At 43.5% G+C, this 24,403-nt stretch overlaps 1 protein-coding gene across 2 annotated transcripts; it reads left to right on the top strand.

The window, feature by feature from the left end:
- Positions 1-685: 685 nt before the first annotated feature.
- ITK (IL2 inducible T cell kinase) lies at positions 686-23,368 on the top strand. 2 transcript variants are annotated; one of them, XR_014854931.1, is made up of 18 exons: positions 686-986; positions 8,729-8,833; positions 9,154-9,235; positions 10,806-10,934; positions 11,589-11,629; positions 11,975-12,126; positions 12,574-12,639; positions 12,815-12,869; positions 15,004-15,083; positions 15,729-15,865; positions 16,585-16,659; positions 17,357-17,528; positions 18,173-18,389; positions 19,136-19,200; positions 19,288-19,406; positions 20,524-20,681; positions 21,211-22,498; positions 22,743-23,368. XR_014854931.1 is itself a non-coding variant. In XM_085073830.1 (17 exons), exons 1-17 carry the CDS (start codon positions 816-818, stop codon positions 21,280-21,282), a joined length of 1,896 nt encoding a protein of 631 aa, XP_084929956.1. In that variant the 5' UTR covers positions 686-815; the 3' UTR covers positions 21,283-23,368. The 2 variants fall into 2 exon arrangements, 1 of the variants encoding a protein (XP_084929956.1); XM_085073830.1 differs by having other exon boundaries at positions 21,211-23,368.
- Positions 23,369-24,403: the final 1,035 nt, after the last annotated feature.

Consider the following 24,403-nt stretch of genomic DNA (forward strand, 5'->3'; position numbering starts at 1 on the left):
ATCCACAGAGGGAATGTTGTGCCTGTGCCTCCTGCAGCACCCAGCCACAGCCTCACCAGATGCCCCTGATCACTCAGTAGTCCTTAAGTAAAGAGTAACCATTTATAATTAATTAATTAATTAATTATCAGTAACTGTCAGTTAAAATATCTACCAACTGCAAATATTTATCATTCCTTATACAGATATGTCCTGGATATCATTTCTTTGCTTACATGGTAGGAACTTTCATGTTATCACAGAATCATTAAGGTTGGAAAAGATCTCCAAGACCGTTGAGTCCAACTTTTGACCAAACACCACCTTGCCAACTAAACCTTTACATGGGGGACTTCATCAAAATCCAGTGTATGAAATCTCTGTGTTAAATACTCTAAATGAAAGACATCATTCCTTCACAAAAGAAATATGGATGCATGACCTACTTCTAGGAGGACAGTAGGGACACTCATCCTGTACATCCATGCTCAGTGTGTGCATTTATAACTGTTTACCACATGAGTGAGTAGGACACAGATGCTTCATCATGCCACACCCCTTTAATTAATCCTTAATCATTGATTCACATCTACTGCCTGTCCCTGAAGAGTTATTTTTTTCCACAACATTTACCTTATATTTCAACATGTGCTGTTCGTTTTATGACTTCAGAGAGGATGTGGTTATGGTCTGACAGAAAGGAAGCTTTGCTGTAGATGGGAAGATAAAGCTCAAAGCACCTACGCTGCCTCTTGAACACTTTTTTTTTTATTTAACTGCCTTCTTTCTTGCGTTTCTTTCTTTGACAGGCACTCAGCACACTGCGTAGATTTCCCATGTCCTGGGAGACAAACATTCTTGGCTCAGCCATGAATAACTGTGTGCTGCTGGAGGAACTGCTGATCAAGAAATCCCAGCAGAAGAGAAGGACTTCACCCTCCAACTTCAAAGTGCGCTTCTTTGTCTTGACCAAATCCAAGCTGGCTTACTATGAACATCGCCATGGGGTATGTCAGTTGTTTTCTCTCTCAGAGTAATGGAAGGAAGGATGAAATTTGGGAGGGGAGGACGCTGATGGAGGGAAGGATGATCTATGTTAAATTTTGTTAATTGTTCTGGTCCTTGCTACAGCACCATGCTCTGAGAATTGGTCAAATGCAGAGCTTCTGATCCGTGGGCCTTTGGTGTGCATGGAGGAATAAGTCTACTTTGCCAATTTATAGAAAGGATCTGGTTTTGTTTTAGGAATAAAATGTTATAACCTGTGTGTGCAAGAGCTGTGTGAGCCTTGCCTGGCACCTCACATGGGCACGGGGCTGACCTGGAGAGGTGTATTGTGAAGGTCACTAGTGTACCCTGATTGCATCTGTGGAAAAAGTCATGCACAGATCTTCACTCTCATTCTTTTCTTCAGGGCATCAGGCCGATGGCTGGTAGGAGATCCATCTTGCATTTTAAAATAAATTCAACTGCCACGTGTAATGTGTCAAGTCTTTGGAGTTAGCTTCAGATGGGCTGTGATGATGAGATCCAGGCTCAGGGCAGCCTTTGTTTCCCCAAGTTTCCATTTTAGTGATTTGCTAAATATGAAGAAAATTAGAAGTCAATCTGTGCAGCTCATTGTGTTTAGTGCTCTAGTGAAGTGAGAATTATTTCCTTCTATTTAGCTGGATGTTTGCTGAGCCTTGTTACCATTGTAAATAATTTTGCTTGTTTTCCAACAGTCACTGAACATGCTGTTAATCCATTATGTTTAGGCACTGTTCCTGTAGGCAGAGCAGAACTGGGGCTGTGCTGCCTTGCATCCAGCACTGGCAACTTCAGACTATCTGATCTTGCTCAGTTGCAGAAAATTAAGTAAAAATAGAACCCAACAAGAAAATAAAAGTATGATGTGCCCTCGTATTTTATCACAACCTGTTTGGGGTTTTAAACCAGCTTTAAAAGTTAACAGTAATTTTTCCCAGCGTGTTATTTCTCTTAAATACGTCCAATGAGATGTTTTTCTTGCTTTTATTTTGTAGTCCATGTTTTTCTCACCTCCATTTTAAACAGGACACTATTCATTGCTGCATACTGTGACTGTCTGTGGTTTGAGACTATCTTTGTTCTCCAAATTATTTTTCAAATGTCATATTTGTAAGATTTTAAATTCTGTTATAACTATTCCACCTAATTATTTGGGGTTAACTTTTGAAAATCATCTAATTATTCTGCTGTAGGTGTTTACAGAAATCTTCACAACTGGTTTTCTTTGGTGCTTTCTGAGTCTTGGTGGACTTGAGATGAATTCAACATACCCTGGGCCTAGATACTTTTGCAGTAGGTGTCTTGTCAGCATCTTTAGGGACTGAAATAGTTTGGAAAATTTGACTTGGTGACTTTCAGTGGGGCATAGATTTCACACACTGTGTTTCTGGAAATTTTCCCTCTTAGTCTTCCAAAAGGTCATTCAGGTTTGGTGTATTATCCACTTTATCTTGTATGTTACGTATTTTAAACATGCCCATGTTGTATATGTGTGGACATGTGTATGTAAACACACATGTAACTTTAGAACTCTGTGCACATTTCAGGGCTGGTGGGTATGTTTGTAACCACAGCGCTGATTTGCCATGAAATGCTGATTTTTTTCTTCACTCAAACTGTCAAAATCAGGTTGTTACATGAATAGAATTTCACACAAAGTAAGGACAAAACTGTTTGTCCTGTGAAATATTCCCAGAACTGATCATTAGCCTCTCCAGTAATGAAAATTAGATCCTCCTGGTGAGATCTCTGCACGGTCAGGTCATTGCTGTTCTGGAGAGGAAAACTCAGGGCAGCCCATGCAAGAGTCATCTTGTTTTGTGCTGAGAACAGAGAGCTCACAGCATTTGAGTTCACAGCCAGTGGAGGGAAGATCCTTGTCCCTCTGCCTGGCACCTGGGCTGTGCCATTCCCAGGGCTGCAGCAGCACCAGGGACCATGTGTTGAAATCGATGATCTGTGCTCATTCTCTGGTGCAGGCCCTGGCACAGGCTTAGCTGTGCTCACTGGGGACTCTCTCAGATGATTTGTGGGGCTGCCAGAGGTCAGAGCAGGCTGTCACCATTGCCAGGGGGCAGTTTGCACAGGGCCCTGCTCTGAAGTTTTAGGGACATTGCTGTTCTCTGTTCACTGGCTACAAAATCATTAAAATGGTAGGGAGCATCCTTGGGCACACTGACTGACATATAGCTGGGGCCAGCAAATGTCTGGGCTTTTAAAGTGTATATTTATCAAGTGAAATCTCTGTGGATGTTTTCTCTAGGAGTTTCCAGTGAGTTTCTCTAAGAACCCCTTACCAGCCTGTCTGGTGGATTCCTGTACTCAGAGTTTCATTCTGTATACTTCCCACCTCTCCTGTCCCTGGTCAGTGAGTAATAACAGAAAATGAAATGAAAAGGCAGAAAGTCAGGTAAAACAACTACTGAACTGCTTGAAAGTTTGAGAAGTTCCACTGATTTCAATTGGATGGCTTAAAGTAAAGTACACACTTAGGTGTTAAGCCTTGGTTTACATATTCTGCCTGTATTTAACAGGGTTTAGCACCAAGTCTTTATCTGCATTTTGAAATTGTGGGTATAAAAAGACATTTAAGAATTTATTGTATCAGTCCAAAGCAGGGAAATAAACAGGCCAAAAGGGTACATGGATAATTCTGTAAATGATACCAAAAGCTGTCAAGACAACTGGCACCATAAAGGCAATTTTTTGCAATAGCTGTAATGGCATTTTCATTGTAGTTTTTGCCTTTCTGCCACAGCTGACAGAGAGCACTGTTCTCCTCAGGGGCCAAGCACACAGTCACCCTTAATGTTAATGAAAGATATTTACATGCCTCATTAGGAGAATGAGCCCCCAATAACTGACAACAAAAAGAAACTGTGTTTTCTGGAATTCATTATGCAGTGCACAATGCAGGGCTGTCTTAACATAAAGCAAAGCCCTGATAAGAGGCACATGTATTCAGCCCCCTCTCTGCTAAAAGACATCAGAAGTGCCTTTATTATACCATGCAAATCAATTCCAAAGGCAGAAATGATTTGTTTCAGGGTCTGATTTTGTAGCTACTGTACATGTGAGTATACAAGCACATGGGAGTAATAATTTTAACTATTTCAATGAGTTTCATCTTTATTACAATAATGGATAATGCAGACACTGTGATACTCTCAGGGTCCCGGTACACTTGCACTGCAAAAGCAGCAGAGAATTGAATCCCTTTGGGGAGATGTCTGGGACAGAGTTTCAAATGTCCTTTAGAGTCAGCAAAAGTACTTAAACTGGTGAGTTACCTATATCCCATTCACCCAACAGCTTATGGTTCTTAGTAAATCTTTCAGACATAAAAATATTTCAAAATTTTATGTCTTCATGCACTTGTGGACTATTATTAGTCCAGCTAATAAAGACAGCAATGAAAGGCTCACAGAGAAAAGGCCAAATTCTCTTCTCATTTACACCAGCACAATTCTTCCTACACTGGTCAGATGCTCAGGAGGTCACTCAGAATGAGTCAGCCTTGTCCTGGGCTTTTTCATTCAGAACTTTGATACTCACAGATAAAGATGGCAAAGATGGCCCTTTAGTGTGCCTTGAAATCTGCTTTCAGTCTCTTGTTCCAGGAGAGCAAATGAATAAACTTGGCTGAAAAAAATTTTATCAGCATCTCAAAAATGCTTCAGCTGCTGTGTTGCATTAGTTCAAGGTTGGGTTGCTTGCAGCAGTCCAGCTACCCATGGGAACAAAATCAGTACTTTTCTCCTCAGTCCAGTCCCTTTTATCTTGATTATTCTTCTATTACTCTGGATTGTTCTGTCTATTCACAGAATCTGATTTGTCCATCCTGCCATGGAAAGACTTGGTTTTTTTCCCCAAGACTCAACTGTTAACAGACTAAAACTTTACTTCTGAAGATCTCCATTCTGGTCTTCTTGTTAATTTGAGTGACCATTTATACCATTTCTCATTGTTTTGTGCATCTTCATTTGAATATACAACAATAAAGATGAGATTTCCTAATAGTTACCTTTTATTAGACTTTTGTATTGTGGCCATTTTTTGCTTCCAGTGCCTTTGAATGGCATTCAACGTTGTAACTTATTTTATTGCAATGTTTGCATGTTGCTCTATACTCTTTCATCCCTTCTGGCTGATTTTTAATTTTGGCCTTAAAGCTTAATTTTTTTTTAATGAAAAAGTGATGTCATGTAGTTGATTTAATTTAGCTTTCCTTCTTTCACTGAATCCTTCATTCAATGGAATCCATTGCTCCCAGTCTTCACTGGAATCAAGAATTGCTTTGAAGAAACTAATATAGTATTCAGGAGATGTTCTATGTGCTTTTATGTAACATAAAAGACTTATTTCCATCATATTAGAAAGCTCATTTGAAAGCCAAGAATCTTCCCTTTTTTTTTTTCCCTTCTGTTTCTTGATGATGACATCATTGATTTTCTTGTCCAACCACTTGCGTATCCTGATAACCATCTCGGACAAGACCTGAGCCAAACGTGAACTTTGGAATTGGCTTTGGTGGAAATCCAAGGCTGCATTGGACCTGTAGGACTGTGTAAGGATAGTAAATCCTGGAATGGAGGCATCGTAAGCACCAGTTGCAGACAGTTTTGTTATTTAACACAATTCTGTGCACTCTGCGTGCAGGAAATGCTCACCCTTAAAACACCTTCATGTTCTTTAAAGTGTGGTCACGAGCAGGTCTGTGTCACCTGCAGCAGCTCCCTGCCCTGTCACCACGAGCTCCCTGCCCCTTCCCCTGCCCCAGACCTGAGCTGGAGAGAAATTATTCATTTTGTGACTGAGCAGCAGTGCTGGTGGTTGGTTTTAGCACGCAATAGATGCCAGGCAGATCATTCCCCAAGCACGAACGGTGAGACGCCTCCTTGTGTGGCAGGGTGGGGCTGTGTCCATTGTCCCATGGTCAACTGTCCCAGCATCTAGAGCAGTCAGGGACCACCAGAGTCACCTGGTTTATGCAGGAGAGGCAAACCAAAGGATTAATCAGTGAAAGAGCTGCTGGAGCTCTGTGGCAAGAGGAGGTGGAGTACCAAAGATGAAGACATCAATGCATTGGGCTTGTGGTGCACTTGGCTCCATCCAGAGCTGTTCCCAAAACTGAGATATTGCAAATAATGACCAAAAGAAAGAAAGTAGGATGGGCAGGATGGGCACATGTGCTTCTCCTCATAGGGCAGCAGTGTGCCCTGGTTCTTTCCACACAAAGGACACAGTAAGACCACTGATGTTTTTACTGACCAACCAGCTAAAACATCTACCCAATTATACTCTGGGCAGACTGAAAACAACAAATAGAGATCTGTCAGCATGTTTTATCTCACTCTTTCAGGAACAAATCTCTGAGGTTTTTTGGAGGCCACTTTTAAGAGGCTTTTTCTCTCTCCACCCTTCCAAATGGCCCTGTTGCTTTTATTGGATTCAAGTGCAGTCAGACATCACAAAAGCAGGGATGTGTTTAGTTTCCAGCCCAGTTTCTGGGTAATGCCGGGTTTGTGAGCAGTAATTCCAGTTGTTTGTCCTGCTAGAGGACTGTGATTGTATTTTATCAGCAGGGTCCCATCTGCTGAGGATCTGCTGGGCAATGCTCTGGCTGTGAGATGCACCCCAATGTTGTGCTACAACGTGAGATTATGAGAAGCTTCCATGACTGAATTGTGTGATTAAAAGGAGCATAGTGGGTCATGAGAGCTGCAGGACAACTGCACAAAGCTCTTTGAGAAGGCTGGACCCTGTCTTTTGGCAGAGTCAAGAAAAGTATCAGCAAACGCCAGTCTGCAGGGAAAGAGCAGAGCCTGTGCCTGGCACAGCATCGCTTCCTAAAGCCTCAGGGGAGGAATGCATGTGGGTAGACCCTGGGACTTCAAAGGAATGAGATGAAGGAGAGTTCAGCTTTAGCAAAATTGAAGGTTTTTATAGGATATAAATGGCTTTGTGTCTCATCAAAAGGGTAGAAGTCCCAGGGGTAGAGCAAATGATAGAGGAGGTTTTGCAGAAGAAACAGAGGAAGCCAAGTCTGAAAGAAAGAAGTGAATAGATAAGAATGAAAGGAAATAGATGGTGAAAATAGGGTGCAGTAAGGCCTTCTAAGGTTTGCAAACTGTCTAGAGTTAATTGGTATTTACATTTAGGGGTGCTTTAAAGCCTTGGGTTTCTTGATTTAGAAGAATCCCACACCCCATAGAGCTACACAGAGAGATGTTGTCTACAGGAGACAGTCCTGTCAGTAAATCCAGAGACACTGGTTAAACTGCAAGCAAATACAAATACAAACCCCAAATGCACCAGCAAAGGCCAGCAAGAGCAATATGAGACCACACTGTAATAATTTCCCTCTTTTGCCTCAAGTCCAATTACACAAAGGCAAAATACCAGCCAGTCGTGCAAGAATTGAGGTTTGAGGAGCCTTGGGGCCTCTCTGTGTCGAGGCTGTTTGACAGGGCACTGTGGCAAACATCACCCCATCTCCAGAGGCATCAGCTGCTCCCCTGTTTTAAGCTGAATTTAATTGTGAAAGGCAGAGGAGTGGTAGTGGGGTTGGCTCAGTGGTGGGGACAGAGCTGCGGGGTGGTGGAGACAGGAGAACAAGGGGCAAGAGGGAGCTGGAGGGTGTGACACAAAGAGTTTGGCTCCCAGGAAGGGTCAGAAGGTTGCCAAAGCCTTGCTGTGTCTCTGAGTGATAACCTGTGACAGGTACAACACAGCAGCTGAAGTTCAGGCTCTCTCCTGCTGACAGTGTTTGGAAAACAGAAGCTTTGCAGTGTTTTGCTGTTCTTAAATCTCACCAATTTCCGTCATGCTGTCCCAAAGCTGAGCTGAGGAGCAGCTAGTGTTTAATCCCTACTGAAAATGAATCAAAACAGGAAACCAGCTTGCTCTGAAGAGATCCTGCAGAAGCACCAGAGGCTGAGCCTCAGCTCCGCTCCCACCAGCTGCCCTCACATCTGTGTGCAGAACCTGAGTGCCACTGGCCAAGGAGCCATGGAGTGAGGATCCCACAGGGAACAGGGACAAGAAACACCAAGACAGCTGGGATACTTGAATATCTGTTCTTTTTACTCTTTCCTCACTGCCCATACTGATATTTGGGTACCTGCTGTATGGTCAGTAAAAGCACAGCGGAGGATGCCAGAGAAACAGCTCTGCTGGCCAGTTTTTGAGGACACTATTCATTTGAAAATTTCCTGTTGTTTTTTTCTTAGATGAAAAGCTAGACAAAACAAAAATAGAGAAATGTTGTCTTTTTTTTGCAAAACAGATGCAGTAAAAATGTACATTTTGGATGAACTGGATGGTTTTGAAATTCTCAGTATATATTTTCAGTATGAAACAGGAGTGTTAGTAAACTGAACATTTAGTGAAAACAGTTCTTTTTGGTTAAAAAGGGATTTAATTTTGCTGGAATAAAAAAAGTAAAAGGTGAATTTCAACCAAAGATTTTGATTGGTTCTCTAAGAATTCATGTACTGAGTTGAAATATATGTAAGTACATATATGTATGTGTATGTGAATCCATACAGAAGTGCCATATACAAGAATGATTCCTTATACTTTTAAATGTCTTACATAATCAGTTAATTTGCTTCTGCTCTATTAAAATTAAATCTCCCACGGACACAACAGTCTGGTCTAATTATTCACTTAATCCACAATCATTAGTATCAACCAAGTGCTTTTCTCTGTCTTTTAGAAAAAAAGGACTTTGAAGGGTTCTGTGGAACTTTCCAGGATCAAATGTGTGGAAATTGTGAAAAGTGACATGATCATTCCCTGTCAGTATAAATACCCTTTCCAGGTGAGTCTGTCTGCTGACCATACTGAGAGAGAGATCAGCTCATTTTGTATTTCAATAACATTTCTTTCACAGTGCAGTCGTTAATGAACCCAACATCGGGTTCTTGATCAGAACCTCTAGTCCCATTTAAATAATCAAAAGTCAGGGAGGTTAAGAGATGCTTCTGAACAGTCCCTGCTGCTCCTCTTCCCCACACCGTCATTTTGCACATAACTTGTTGCTAAGAGGGCTGCTGCCTCTTTCCTTTGGTGACTCCCTTGTGAATCAGTGCATCTGGGATTGCTTCTCATGGCTAACTCCTTTCTTTACCCTCTCTCCAGATTGTCCATGACAACTACATCCTCTACGTGTTTGCACCCAACCGTGAGAGCAGGCAGAGATGGGTTCTTACTCTGAAGGAAGGTAAAAAAACCCTGTGCCCTCTAACCAGTTTTCTCACAAATAATGCAGAGAAAATGTGCAAGAGTCGTCAGTATCTCCCATCTCAGCAGGCAAAGTGGTAGTGGGTAATAAAATGGAATTGCTTGTAGAGCTGGTGGGTGTGTTTTCAGCAGCCGTGGGAAATTTGGGTGTGGAATGGTTTATTTGGGGACCTCAGTGTCTGTCAGGATCTGCAGGGAGGTGTCAGAGGATGGACCAGACTCTGCATGGTGCTGCCAAACAATGGGACAAGAGGCAGAAGTGATGCCCAGGAAGTTCCACCTGAACATGAGGAAGAACTTTCGTCTGCAGTGACTGAGCACTGATTGCCCAGAGAGACTGTGGGGTGTCCTTCCCTGGGGATATTCCAGAACCATCTGGACACATCCCTGTGCCCTGGGATGACTCTGCTTGAGCAGGGAGACTGGCCCAGATGACCCACAGTGGTTCCTCCCAACCTGACCCATTCCATGTTTATATGATTTCTGTCTTTCTTGAAAAAACTCTTAATAAATTACTGTAATCTGAGGTTTCTTATTCAGGAAGAGACGAGGATTTTCCTATGGCTATTTTTTCACAATAACCTTTTCTACCCAGAAAATTTTTCAGCTCTTATTAATGGATTTTTTTGGTTAGATGGCACCTTTTTTTATAGAATCATGATTATTAAGGAACATTTTTGCGGGTAGCTTTCATTTCCTGTTCACCTTCTGAATTGTGCTGTGGTTCCCTCCCATGGTGCTGCAGTAACCAACACTGGGGGCAGAGACAAGCAGAATGCTTGACGTGAGGAAGGTGTTAATTAGTTACGCAAAAACTGCACCAGGCTTCTGTCATAGCTTTTTTCTGTTTTACAGCACTGCTGCTGTATTGTTCCCTCTGGAAACACTGCCTGATGGAGATATTGTGAAGTTCATGCACTGACTCTTGCAATCTGTTATTCCTTCTACTGTATCACCACTTCTCATTCAACATTTTGAGACTGTCCCCTGCCTTGGACAATTTGAACAGTCCCTTGAAACAGGCCTGCGGAATTTTTTTTTGTTCTTTTTAGGGAAATTATTATTACAGATAGACACCCTGAGCTTCGAAAAGGACTGTAATCACTCATGCAGGCATTCAAGACTGGTGTTTACATGTGAAAAAAATGTTTGGTGCTGGTGACTGGCAGCTTGTGCAGCTCCTTCTGAGCACCAAAGAGTGTCCTGGGAATCACCAATATGTGGCCTGCTGGGTTTTATTTCTTTTTATGTGACTCTCCTTCTCTGGTTTTGGTGTTTTGTCATTTTAAAGAGAGTCACACTGGTAGGATTCTCTTCTACCTCAGCAGAGAGACATGGGAAGGTTATTGCTCCTTATTGATGGTGGCATTCACTAATTTAAGGAGAAAGGAAAACAATAATGGAGGAAGTTAATAATGTTCACTGAAGCCTCTTCATGTTCTCTTTAAGAAGCAGATTATTTCTACTTAGTTCTAGATGACTTCTAGAACTAACGTGGATGCAAATAAATTCATTTTCCCCCTTCTTTTTCTTCCCCTAATGTTTTTCAGAAACCAGATACAACAACAGTTTGGCTTCCAAGTGTCATCCAGATTTTTGGTTAGATGGCAAGTGGAGATGCTGTGCTCAGACAGAGAAGATGGCAACTGGCTGTGTGGTGTATGACCCCACCAAAAATGGTAAGTGACTTACTAAGATCATCCTGACATGGAAAATATTTATTCCTAGCAAAAGTAAAGAACCAAATCTATCTCGTATAGAACATCAAAAAATATTATGTCACATTTCCATAAAGAGACATGTTCCTGGATTTTTGAGCTGTTCTGGCTTTTCTACTGCATGTGGTATTCTTTTTTGTTTCTTTTTTTTTTTAATTCACGTTTTCTTCTGTGTGATGCTTAGTGCTGGTTTTGGAATGAGATGGAGAACTAAGAACTTGATCAGCTGTGGTCAGTCAGGAAGCCATAACAACTTTCTTGAGATAAATGCATGCAACTGTGTGTGTCCTGTTTTGACCAAGCCATATTTCCTCTGTGGTTTCAATGGCCAAGCATAATCTTTACTTTGTCTCCTGAAAAGGAATACAAGTGGTCAATCATTCTTCTGCAAAGAAACTTTTACATTGTACTTTTTACCTTGATTCCCTAAGTAATCTGTACCCCAGTTTCCAAGCCCTGCTGAGATTCCCTGTGAAGTTGGCAGGTCTTGCTCTCAAAGTCCAAAGCTCACTGTTCAGTGGGTTTGTGTTGCCTCTATCAATTCATTACATTGGTGGTTTCTCCCTTGGTTTTGTCCTTATCTACTTCAAATTATCTTCCTTGATTTCATTTCAGCCTCGAAGAAGCCTCTTCCTCCCACTCCTGAAGATAACTGGGTGAGTGCAGCATCCTGTCCTGCATGATTAGCTAGCAGTGGGGAATATGTCCTTATTAATGTTCACCACAGTGCAGTGACCTAGAATTTCACCTGTGATAACATTCCCTGGGCATCTGCTGTGCAACTAAAATTTTTACATGAAATTCATTGTTGGAAAGTACTAAAGATCCTCATGCTGCCACCACATCCCACTAGATGCTCTGGGGTGCTTTGAGGCTTTTGAGCCCAGGGGACACCAGTGGTGCCAGGAAAATACCACTTTAGAGAGCATGCCATTGCTTTTTATGAATATGAATAGGAATAGGAATATGAATATGATGAGCCCTTTGCCTGATTTGTGCAGAAATTGTTGCTAGACCCAAAGGAAGCCGTGGTCATAGCCATATATGATTATGAAGCCCAGAACCCGCAGGAGCTGACCTTACAATATAACGAGGAATACTATGTGATTGACAGCTCTGAGGAACATTGGTGGCTGATCCAAGATAAGAATGGGTAAGTCCCTTTTCAACAGCCAGTGTACAAATCCTTTCTAATTCCAATTTGTTCTTCCATTAACATACATGTTTAATCCCTCTTTCTTAGCTTTTGTGAAGCGTCCTCTTGTTTACAGGGAAAAAGTGATGGAAGATTATTTAGGGTAACTTTCTTTGCTGTGGCTAGTATTCAGGCAGCTGAAGAAAAGGATCTGATAGTTAATTTTACAGCAATAAACAGACAGTCCAGACCAATATTTGCAGTGTTACGTAGGGGGAAACATTGTGAAACTCTCCAAGTTTAGAGGTGCAGTCAGTTGTTTTCTTCTCCAGTAACCCTACTCAATACGTGACAACCAGCACTTCTGTCACGCAATGAGCAGGCAAAGCTTTCAAGGCTGACTCCTACAGATGCAGAGAAAATCCTGTCTGTCAGCACCCTCACACTTGTCTTTCCTCTCAACAGGCATGAAGGCTACGTGCCAAGCAGCTACCTGGTGGAAAAATCACCCGAGAACCTGCAAATTTATGAGTAAGCTGTGCCTATGTTTTTCTTGTACCTCTGAGCGCCCTGGGTTTGAAGCTACAAGCTTCAAATGCCCCTACCTCACCTTGCATTCCACCCTGGGGACACTCCTTTCAGAAGCTTTTCAGGAGAAACTTTCCTGGCCTAAAAATGCTGACTCGGATTCTTTTGATGTTTTCAGGTGGTACAATAAGAACATCAGCAGAAGCAAAGCAGAAACATTGCTCAGGGATGAGGTAAACCAGTGTTATGCACGGGGTGGATGGGAAACAGTAATTAATTAATGGCAAATGAAGCCTTTGAGGGCTGCTTTGTGTAAGAGAGATGAACCCTGGGATCCTGCTGTGTTTGTGTCCTCAGTGTGTGATGTGAGATGAAGGACTAAAGGACCACCAGCACATCCCCCTCATCTGCTCATTAGCTGAGCATGGACAGAGCTGTGCCATCCAAACACAGCCAGTAACTGTGGCTGGTGCAAAGCACTGCTTCAGACCACTGTGCCAGCTGAAAACTGTGATGTTAGCTCATCTTTACTGTCTCTGCAGGAGGACTGTGGATGCCAGTAGTTCTCTGAAAATCTAACCAATCTTGTACTGAAGTATATTTGGGTGAAAGCCAAAAGTATGGCTCTGGGGTTTGTTTTTTTAAATTTTGTGTATGTGTGTGCATGTAAGCACACATCTTTATTTTTTCAGTTGAGCCAGAGTTTTCCAGTGAAGACTGTACTGAAAATACAAAGAATAAGCTTCTTATTCAAATTTTCCACACGTACACAACCTTAATTTTTAAATCAGCTTTTACATTAACAGGTAGCCCAAATTAAGTACTGTTTCTTGGAATGGTAGTATTTTACGGAAATAAGAGCATTTTTGTGTGGTTTTAAAAATTCTTGTAGAAACTACTACAGGACGTGTCCACACATGGTTTAGTGGTCTTACTTTTCTTTCAGTCCTACCAGTACAACTTTCCTGTGGTAACTACCCCCATGTGGCTGCAGAGACTTCTGGTTCAAAGCCTTGCAAACCTCACAGCTCCCCCCAGAAATGTGGCCAAGCTTGTGATCTTTAGCCAGGATTGGTGTTGAGTGAGAACAGAAGGGCAAGAATACAGCTTAGAGTAACTTGGGCAGGATGCTGTCTCCAAAACTTGCCTACCTCCAGTCCTAAAACCCTCACTGTGCATGATTAAAAGCTTCTACAGCAGCAGAGAGACCTTTTTTAGAGCTTCCCATGCCAGATATTGTGTGGTGCAGATGTTGTGCAGACACTGAAGAGCTAACCCTGGGAAGTTCCCAGCTTAGCACTCTGATCCCACCTGGGCAGAGCTGCACATCCAAACCCAGCAGCTCAAACCCAGGGGATGCAGGAGCAGCTCAGCCTCTGTGCTCACCTGGAGCTGATCAAACCTCCAGGGAAGGAGGCCAAGGCAGGGTGCACTCAATGGATTAGGTCTGGATGAAGTGTTGTGGGTGGGTAGGAGATATAAAATGGAGGAAACCTACCATGTAAATCAAAGGAGGGGATGAAAAGCTGGGTAGTTGGGATGGCAGATGAAAAGCATCGTTATCTGCAAACAGAAGAAAAAATAGTGGGGTTATTGCCAATATATAGGTCAGTACAGCACGTTCCATCCAAATTTGGTGGTAAGTCTTCTTCTTTGCCAGCTCATTCATCAGTGTCCTATGAGACATTTTAGCATTCAGATGAGTAGAAAACAATCACTGTGAAAACTTAAAAAGGAAAATTGTTCTGTGAGTGCCAGAGTGCAGTTAGACTGCTTTCCTACACATTTATGTTTAGATTCTGGATGACTGCTGTGTCTGTGAAAGGGCAGGATCATGTCCAAGTTTTTCCAGTTTGTGGTACACGGGTTAATTATCTTTCATACACTCCCATATGGATTCTCTGGTGTTGGATAAACTGTGATTTGTTCTGTGGCTGCTCACTCAGTGGGGAGCACACGGAGGGGTTTGCTTCCTGCTCGGCCCCACTTCATTGAACATGTGCTCTGTCAGATAGGGCTGAGGGCAGCCTTGGATTCAGAATTTCCAGGGGAGAGACCTGCAGGGACACAGAGGCACACCCACACGGACTCAGCACGAGTGCCTACGTCTCATTTCCTCCGAGAGCTGAGAGGAAGCTGAGCTGAAAGCACAGAACACCCAAGAGAGACCTGCAAGCCCTGGGCAGCCCCCAGAGCTGTGTGTGGAACACACCAAGCTCTGTCAGTGCAGTGATGGCTCTTTTTTTTCCTACATGTTCAGCATATCCTCATGACAGGGCTGAAATAAGCACAGCTTTGCCCCCACCCTCATTATTTTTTTTTCCATTCTGTCTCTAACCAGTTTTCTCTCCTTTGCTCCTGTTCCAGGGTAGGGAAGGGGCCTTCATGGTGAGAGATTCAAGGCAGCCTGGCATGTACACAGTCTCTGTTTTCACCAAAGCACTAAGGTACAGCTGAGCTCAGCAGCTTTTCACATCAATTACATCAATGAAATGGCTTCTATGAGGGTAATCTCTGTATAGTTGTTTTGGCACTATAATGAGAGAGCAGAAGGCTCATGAAAATGATAGAGGGAAAACACTTCCAAAAAAGGCAGAAGAGTCAGCTGCCAGTCCCAAAGTGTATTAAAGGCTCCACTTCTCCCTGCATCTAAATATGTGCCTAAAAATATTCCCTTGGACATCACTGGGGTTGTCATTCTGATGGCATTGTCCCCTGAGCTGAAGTATTGGTAGGATCAACATGGGCTGTGTGCTGGACTCATCAGAGGTGGGGAGTGCAAGACAAGTGAAAGGGTTTCAGTGATGGGGCAGAAAGTTGTGTTTCACAAAGAAGAGGCAGAGAAATTCAGTACTCAACCTTCTCTTATCAGGAAACCTCAGCCTTTCTCTCAAGATGAGATCATCTACGAGTGAGAGGGACAACATACAAATACCCAGACTTGATTAGCAACAGCAGCTCACTCCTTGCTTCTCCCCCATTCGTTCTGGGGGAAGATTCTCCCCTTTGCTTGTTTGCTTCTGTTTATATTTTAGATCCCTGGCTTTTTGCTGCAAGCTATTTTCTCTCAAAGAAAACCTCCTCTTTTTCAGCACGGACAACAATCCTGTTATAAAGCATTATCACATCAATGAAACAACTGACTTTCCCAAGCGATACTACTTGGCAGAAAAGCACGTGTTTGACTCTATCCCTGACCTCATCAACTACCACCAGCACAATGCAGCAGGTGAGTGAAGCTGATGCTCAACGGAGAAGTTGCTGGTTTGCCCAGTTTGGAATGAAGGAGGGCTCCCAAGCCCTCTGTCCTTACAATGAAATTGGTTAAATGGCATCACCTTTTCTCCCACTTATTGCGAAAAGGCCATTTCAGGCCAGCTTCCAACTTTCAGCATTACATCCTCACTCTGGTGGTCTTTCTAAGGCTGACCATCACCATCACAGATGTCACAATGAAGTGTTATGGAGAGCCCTGGGGCTGAATCATCACTGCCAGGCCAAACTGTCTGCTGGAATTGCACTGCAGGGCCTTCTTGAGGTGATCTATCCCTGGGCCTTGATTTGACACAAAGCCAAGGACATGGCCAGGATCCATAGCCAGACATGGTGACTCCCATACCCTCAGTCCAGGAATACCAAGGGAAATACTGGGCTTTAAAAATACCCTTTAAATACAAGCATCATCTGGAAATCCATCAGAGTTATTAGAGATTTACAGCTCATATCTGTGGATGTGAAAACGGGAAATGAGCTGAAAGCGCTCAGAATTGGCTTCCTCCTCACAGCCAGGAAACCAGAGCCTGCACAGAGGTTCAGCTGCCCTCAAGTGGAGCTGAGAACTCAGTACAATAAACCTGCTTCCAGAATGCAAACTGCCCTCTGGGGTGGTGGCAGCATGATTCCCATGGCTGTGGCATAACGGGAACCCTGGTGTCCCTGTGTCCCCAGGTCTCGTGACAAGGCTGCGATATGCTGTCTCTTCCTGGAGGAAAAAGGCTCCCATCACTGCAGGACTCAGCTATGGTAAGGTTCTCTTATCACTACATGGGAATCACACTCCTGGCTGGTTGGCTGGTGATCCTGCACATCCCCATGGATATTGATGAATATTGATGTGATTACAGTCACAATAAATAGTTTTTTTCAGGTCTTTGCACTGTTCCCTAGATTGTCATCTTTGTCATGGCCATTGATAAATGAATGAACTGATGGTGCAGTGCCTTGAGGGAGGTGATGAATTGAGCCCTGTGGTCTCAGTGAAGTCAACATTAAATCCTAAAATGAATGCTGAACAAAGGGGATGGAAATGGGAGCATAGAATAATTTGATGAAAGCTGAGCCTCTCCTGAAAAATGCCTTCATTTGAATACAGTTGTCAACAGAAATTTGCTGGTATCGTCCTTATTGTAATTCTTGGAGACTTCAAAGAATCTCAAACCCCACGTTGTGCTGGGTACTGCACATATGCATGGCAGAAATAATCCTCCCTGAAGAACTGGATAGACAAGGCAAAGGGGGGGGAAAGGAGATGTTGTTGTTCCTTCCCCTGAACATGACCTGCAGCATGGACTAGTCAAATGAGCTATCAAAGGTCAGACAGGCAATTTGAGGGAGAGCCAGAAAGTCTCACTTCAAGTCCTGTCTCAGTGTTTCATCCACAAAAGCTTTTTGTTTGGCATTCACTGCTCTATCCTCACTCTTTCTCCCTTATGATCAACAGGAAAACTGGTCATTCATGCCTCTGAGCTCACCCGTGTGCAGGAGATTGGCAGTGGTCAGTTTGGGGTGGTCTACCTTGGCTACTTGCTGGACAAGACCAAAGTAGCCATAAAGACCATCCGTGAAGGAGCAATGTCTGAGGAGGATTTCATGGAGGAAGCCAAAGTCTTGATGTAAGTGGTAGATTCACCAAGGCAATCACACCCTGTGGGATTCCTAGCACTGAACCAAAGTGCTGCAAGGAATACGAGCAGGGAATTCAAACCTGGATTATCTGCTATGTATCTAAATAGTATGTAGAGAAACTGGTGAGCTCAATGAGGGAAGGCAATTCAAAGTGTAGGAGAATTGCTGTGCTTCCAAGGCTATCAATATTCAGAATGGTCTTCCCAATTTCTGCTGTTCTGGAAGGCAAGGATAATTGGTGGTACATTTTGAAGAGCAAAGTGTTTTTTCTCAGAAAAAATCTCTTTAAACTTGAGGGCAATTTTATTGAACTGCAAAATGTTTTGCTTTGCACAACTGAATATATTTCCCTTTGGTTTTATTGACTTTGTTTGCGTTTTTTTGCATTTCCCTCTCCGCAAGACAGAAAGAAATTGATTTTATTTTTGTTTGATTGGATGATTCGCCATGCAGAAAAATCTTCTGGTGACCATTGCCATTAAAATGGGGTCATTCTTAGTCCTTGGTCTACACATCTGCAAAGTTTGCCTTTGCAGTGAGCAGGTGCAGCACGGTGCCATAAGTAGCTGTAAGGATAGCAGGCACTGAGCCTATTTCAGCCTCTTTGCCACCTTCCCTCCCTATCCCACAGGAAGCTGTCTCACCCCAAGCTGGTCCAGCTTTATGGTGTGTGCTTTGAGGATGCTCCTATCTGCCTGGTGTTCGAGTTCATGGAGAATGGCTGCTTGTCTGACTACCTCAGGAGCCAGCGGGGCAGCTTCTCCAAGGAAACCCTGCTGGGGATGTGCCTGGATGTGTGTGAAGGAATGACTTATCTGGAACAAAACTCTGTCATTCACAGAGACCTGGTATGTCAACCTCACAGGCACTTCTTTGCTCCAGATGGGCTTTTGCCTGTTTTCTTTATTCCTTAATTTCAGCTTCCACATTCCTCCTGCCTGTCAGTTTTCAGGGGATCCTCTATCTGTCCTTATTGCAAAAGCAGCACAAATACTTTAGGGAAAAAAACAAACAAAAAAAAAACCCAACAAACCAAGCCCTGGAGCACTAATCAATTTATTCCCCATAATTGTGTTTGGGAGAGAAGAAACAAGCCTATAAAATTTGTCTTTGTTTCCCGAGTGGACTCTTTTGCTCCCCAAGAGCCACAGTACTGACCATTCTTCATGTCTAAAATCAGTGAAGATGACAAAAAGGCCTGTTCTAGCATAAGTAATGTATAAACATGCATTGATGATAAAATACTTTTAATTAGGAGGCTTTCAATCAAGTTCCATTGGTCACTGCTGCTGTTTCACTAGGGCTGCAATGACCGTGAGTAGCTGTGGATATTTTAGGGTCTTTCTCTGCCCTTGCTGGGCAACAAGGGTCTTCAAGTCAGAGTAATGGCTGAACAGCTTTTCTGGCAACAGGACCATACTGTAAAATGTACAGAAAGCACGAGAAACTTAGGGGTTTGTCCTCTCTGTATGGCACAATGTCACTTTGATGCTTCTTTTTCGAGCATTATCTGCTCTGCCAGGATAAAAGCCACTGAGTGGCTGTGAAATGTTTTAGCTCTGACCTGCTGCCTTTGCACTTCCTTTTCTTGCAGGCTGCCAGGAACTGCCTGGTGGGAGAATCCCACGTGGTCAAAGTGTCTGACTTCGGGATGTCGAGGTAAAGCCACCCAGGCTGCTCACAGTCCTTGTGGGGTTGTCATGGGTTGGGGGTGACTCAGCATTCCCCCTTCTTTTCCTCTTGCAGGATTGTCCTCGATGATCAGTACACCAGCTCTACAGGAACCAAGTTTCCAGTCAAGTGGTCTGCCCCAGAGGTTTTCTCCTACAGCAACTATAGCACCAAATCTGATGTTTGGTCATTTGGTAAGAAACTCTTGTCAAAATGGAGAAAACCCAACAAACCCCAGCTCAGGAAACCAAGAGGCTCAGTCCTCAAGTAAACTCTTCTTAACACTGCATCCTCTGGACTCCAAGGGTGTTTTGCCTGAATAATAGCTTAGGAAAGCAAGCCTAAATAATTTAAGTGAAAGAAAGAAAATAAAAGCAAACTACCTAGATAGTTCTGAATACTGCAGATATTGCCAGTTTAATGTATTATACCTGTGCAATTCAGTATAATACCAAATAATGAACTCTGTTTCATGCTGACTTAGCAGAAGTGTCCAAGAAAAGGTTGGAGAGTCACTGAGAAGATGATCTAAGGATATAAGAGGAGAGAAGAGAGGAGAGGGAAGACATTTAGGCACTCCATCCCTCTGCATGTCAGTCCCTGGCACTGATGCCTCACCCAAACCCTCTGCCTTTCCAAATTTGCTCAGCTGACTCCATTTGCTTTATGCTAATCTGAAAATGTTATTCCACTGCTCGCACTGCTCACCTCATTTCCTGCTCCCCAATGCATTGTTTTCTGATTTGCATCCATTCTTTGGTCTCCCTTCTGGACCCTCACAGATAAGAGCGCCGCTGTGTGTTTTTCCCCAAAGCGATAACAAAGGCTGTCCCCTGGGCTGTGGCTCTGGCACACTCACAGGCCTGGCCCCTCTCCAGCCCACACAGTGAATGGGGCAGTGTGCTGTGCACAGCTCACAGTCAATGGGGTGCCACTCAGCCCTGGGGCCAGCAGTAAATAATGCAGGATTATGACCTTTGCCAGTCTGTGCCTGTGAGTTCTGTGCATCCCTTGCCCTTTGCTGGCTGAGGCTGTGGCTGGAGCTGTGCACTCCTGGGGTGCTCAGGCCCTTCACTAACTCAACAGGGAGATGCTTCAGAGAGCACCAGAGATCCTGGCTGGCATCCTCAATCTCTACAGCTGTGTTAGGACCTGGTTTTTCACATGTCTACCGAGTATCCAAGTGAAAATGCTTTTCCAAGTAACTGGCACCAATGTTGAGCTGCAGAAAAAAACAGGTGGAAGGTGGCCCTGGGCCTACTGAGGATTTTATTTGCCTCTTGGTGATTTTTTCCCACTTGTTTGCTTTAGGAGTGCTGATGTGGGAGGTCTTCAGTGAAGGCAAAATCCCCTATGAGAATCGCACCAATGCAGAAGTGGTGGAAGAAATCAACGCAGGATTTCGGCTCTACAAACCCAAGCTGGCCTCCAAGGCGATTTATGAGGTGATGAGCCACTGCTGGAGGATGGTTAGTATTGGAATGGAGAGCCCTATTTCCCAAAAACAAGAACTCCCTTCCCCTTGGCTTTAAGGAGGATTCACATGCTAACACAAGATGAAATCCTGGAGGTGAAGCACTGTGGCTTTCATCTGCACTAGCAAGCAACCTCTGGGCTCTCTGCCTTTTATTTAAGCTGCTGTTTCTATAGAGTGTGTTGGCTTCACTGAGAATCCCACGTAGTGCACCTAACTCAAGTTAATTCCCCAGTTTCCTTCCCAAGAAAGCTGTGGATCTGTGGGGTTGAGTTCTAACAGTGAGGGTAAAAATGACAGCCAAGCCATTACAAGGTACTTAGTGTCCAGCGAGCCAAATTCAGTGGTAATAGAAAAGAAACACTGCACAGAAGGAAGTTAGTTCTTCCACTGGCATTTTCTTTATAGGGACAGATTGTATTTTTGTTAATACCCCGTTTCTTCCCAAGGTTTTCCTTGCTAACCTTGCCATTCCTCTCAAGCTGACATTAATGTTCTTCCTCTCTCTTCTCTCCCTTGCTCAGGGGAAAGACGAGCGCCCATCCTTTTCTCTTCTGCTGTTTCAGCTGAGTGAAATCTCTGAGTTTGATGTGTAATCGTGTCACTGTGTGCTCACCACAGCTGAGAGAGTCCTGAGAGGAGAGAAGGCTGGATTTTCCCCACACAAAGCATTAACAGGAATCCTCTCACTATAAACACTTGCCATATGCCTGGGGAGAAGGAGAGGGCAGAGGCTGGTACTTCCAGACAGACAAGATATCCCCAGGTCTTGCAGAGCCTAGACAGGCACAGGCTTTGGTTTGGCCAAGAATGTGGTTTGCATCTTAAAACTAGAAGTGACTATTGAGCATGGAGTCCTGAACCACACAGCCCAGCAAGGGTTTTGCTCCTCAAGATACAGCCTCAAAAATAAGAAATCTGACATTGCTGTTCTATTTCTGTGAACTCCCAAATGAAGGTCTTCCCTGGAGGGGGAAAAAAAAAAGCTTTCTTTAACTGAGAAGGAATGTTTAGACATTTCCCTGGCTCTCTAATTCAGAGTGGGCTGGACCTGAAAGCTCTGAACAGGAATAAGCCTGGGAGACACAGAAGCAGGCTGGATTCAGTGACTGCATTTCTGATGCTGGTATTTCAAGGTGGTTTTGTTTTCCCTTTGCATGATTTCCCCTGCAACTGTGGCATAACAGGAACGGGATTTGGATACCTGGTAAAATGAAGATGTGTGTGTGTGTGTTCGTGTGAATTTGTAAGGGAGGAAGAGAAAAAGCAATGTGCTGAAGAGTCTTGAAATCCTGTCAAATTGCATGGTGTAGAGAGTGGGAAAATGGGACTCCGATTCAAATGAAGACACTTGTGGAGGGGGAAAGTCAAAGCTGAATGTTTATACTGATTTTTTCTTTGGTCTTTCTACATCAGAAGATTAATATGTGACCTCCATCCAATGTCTTTGAGCAAAGTACAAGGAGAGCAGTGCAGAATGCTGTGTGTTTCCAGTCCAGGACAAGACAAGAGTGCCAGGATCTGATTAGCTGTGAAAGGTACAGGAATCTGCTCATGAACTGGAGTGTTTGGAAGAAAGGAGCCAAAGGGCTCAGGAGGGAGCCACGGGGAGAAAACATGCAGAGTATGTGCTGAGTGCAGCAGTGATCATGAGAAGAGTTTTCTTGCACTTCAGAGAGTAACTGAATCATCTCAAGACTTTTCCATCTCTTCTGTGAACAAAGCGACTGACCAAAGAAAAAGTCCAGTGCAAATGGACTGCCTGGGGTCTTCCTCCACAAGGAGTTCCACATAATGTGGTGACAGCAGAAGGTACAAACAAAATCCATCTCCTGCTATTTCAATTAAAATCTGTATTTTCACTGCAAGACAGGAGCAATGTTTTGACATAACTGACTTCAAATCCAAACGTGTGGGTGTTGATGTCCTGCAGAATTTGTAAATAAGATCAGGACTTTTTGCTAAGCATTAACAATCACTGAGGAAGTCAAGAGGACTCACAGATGATATGTGCAGATATGCAATATGTAATTTTGATGCTTCTCTGTTTGGGCAGGTGAGAACACAAGGAAACCTTTCATGAGAGCAGCTTACAAAAACTCTGAAGTGTGAACTTTCAGCAACAATCTCCTGTCATTACAGAAGTCAGGTTCAAATATGTTTGCCAACAAAAATGGAACAAGGAAATAATGTAATCCCATGATCTCACATATCCTGTGTCAAACTATTTCTTCACAGAAGGAGGCTTAATTTTTGGTATTTTTCAGACTCCTCATTCTAGTGTAGCTTTTAGGAGCCAGAATATCTTTTCAGGCACATGGATATGGGCAAGGCATCGATTCCTGCCTTATACATCTTCCCAAACTGTGACAGGGCTATCTGCAGGCTCACAAAGTTCAGCTTCTGGCTCACTGCCCCCACCATCCTTGAAGGAACCAGGGGTGTGCTGAGATGAGGACATTGCTATTAAGTAGCAGCAATATTGCTCTGCTAGGTGGTATTTCTGTGGTTATATTTATATTTGGATATATTTGGATATTTCTGTGGTTATATTGTAATATTTATTAGCTTGAGTGTGTTGCACAAACTATTGTTGTGATGGTTTATGTTCAGTTTTTATTTTGCAGCATTTCTTTGAACACAGTACGGATTTTTACAGACAATAAAATTGCTAAGTCCCAACTGTGGCTTTCAGAATATGTGAGCAAAACTGCAAAACCCATCTTCATGCACTTATAATCATAGAGTTTGGTCTTCCTCCAAATCCCCTCCACCAAGATGCAAACAGACATCTTCTGGCTTTCTGAAATATGTAGTTGTGTTCTGGGGTTACATTATGTGCTGTGTTTATGGGGATATGAAGCATTCAGAATCTCTGCAAATTGAGTAATTTATTATATAGACACCAGATTTTTAGGTCTAAACATCCATCGTGGTGGCTTTAAATTCTCTCAGTCTTTGTAAAATTGGGCTGGTGATATTTGAGTGCTCCCAGAGGGTGTTTCCCCTTGATAATCAACAGGGCACTTCAGGAATCTCAAAAGGGCAGTGCCAGAGTGGGATAACTGCATGATCTCAATGCACTCTAATGCAGTCTTCTCCCACCACAGCAGTGTCTAAGACAAATTTAGGTGGGTGCCCTTCATGTGGCTTGACTTGATACATTCCCCACAAAGCAGAGGTGATAATATCAGTCTCCCACTGCAGAGTAACCTATCTCTGCAAACACAACCTTTGTGTTTCTCTGAAAAGCTGTGTTTCTCTGAAACACAACCCCCTTAGAAAGCATTTCCAACGTGCTGAATGTTTAAGCCACTGCCCCTTTTCTTGGCTGTGTTTCACCAGGCTGGGAGGTTGTGCCTGTCCCTCCTTTTCCCGCTGGTTATCCCAGGTGGGTGCACACTTGGCTGGAGCCAAGGCCCAGAGCTGTGTCCCAGCATGTCCCCAGCCTGCTGCTGAGATGGCCAAGCACAGGCACAGCCAGGCTGGAGTCCCTGCTAGCAGAAGGCAGTCAAGCAGCAACCTCATCTAGAAAGAGCAGCTGATGCTTCTCAGTGGTGACCAGGGACTGGAGTGCAGCAACATTAGCCATGAAAAGCTCTTTTCTGGGCATGTGTCGGTTCCCCTGGGGAACTGGGGATTGTTCCAGTGCTCAACTACCTTAAAATCAGGCCTGAAAAAAAATCTAGAATCACCTGAAAGATTTTTTAATGAACA

This window comes from Lichenostomus cassidix, chromosome 13 (assembly GCF_008360975.1).
Source record: "Lichenostomus cassidix isolate B80296 chromosome 13, HeHo_3.0, whole genome shotgun sequence".
In the NCBI taxonomy this organism is placed as follows: domain Eukaryota; kingdom Metazoa; phylum Chordata; class Aves; order Passeriformes; family Meliphagidae; genus Lichenostomus; species Lichenostomus cassidix.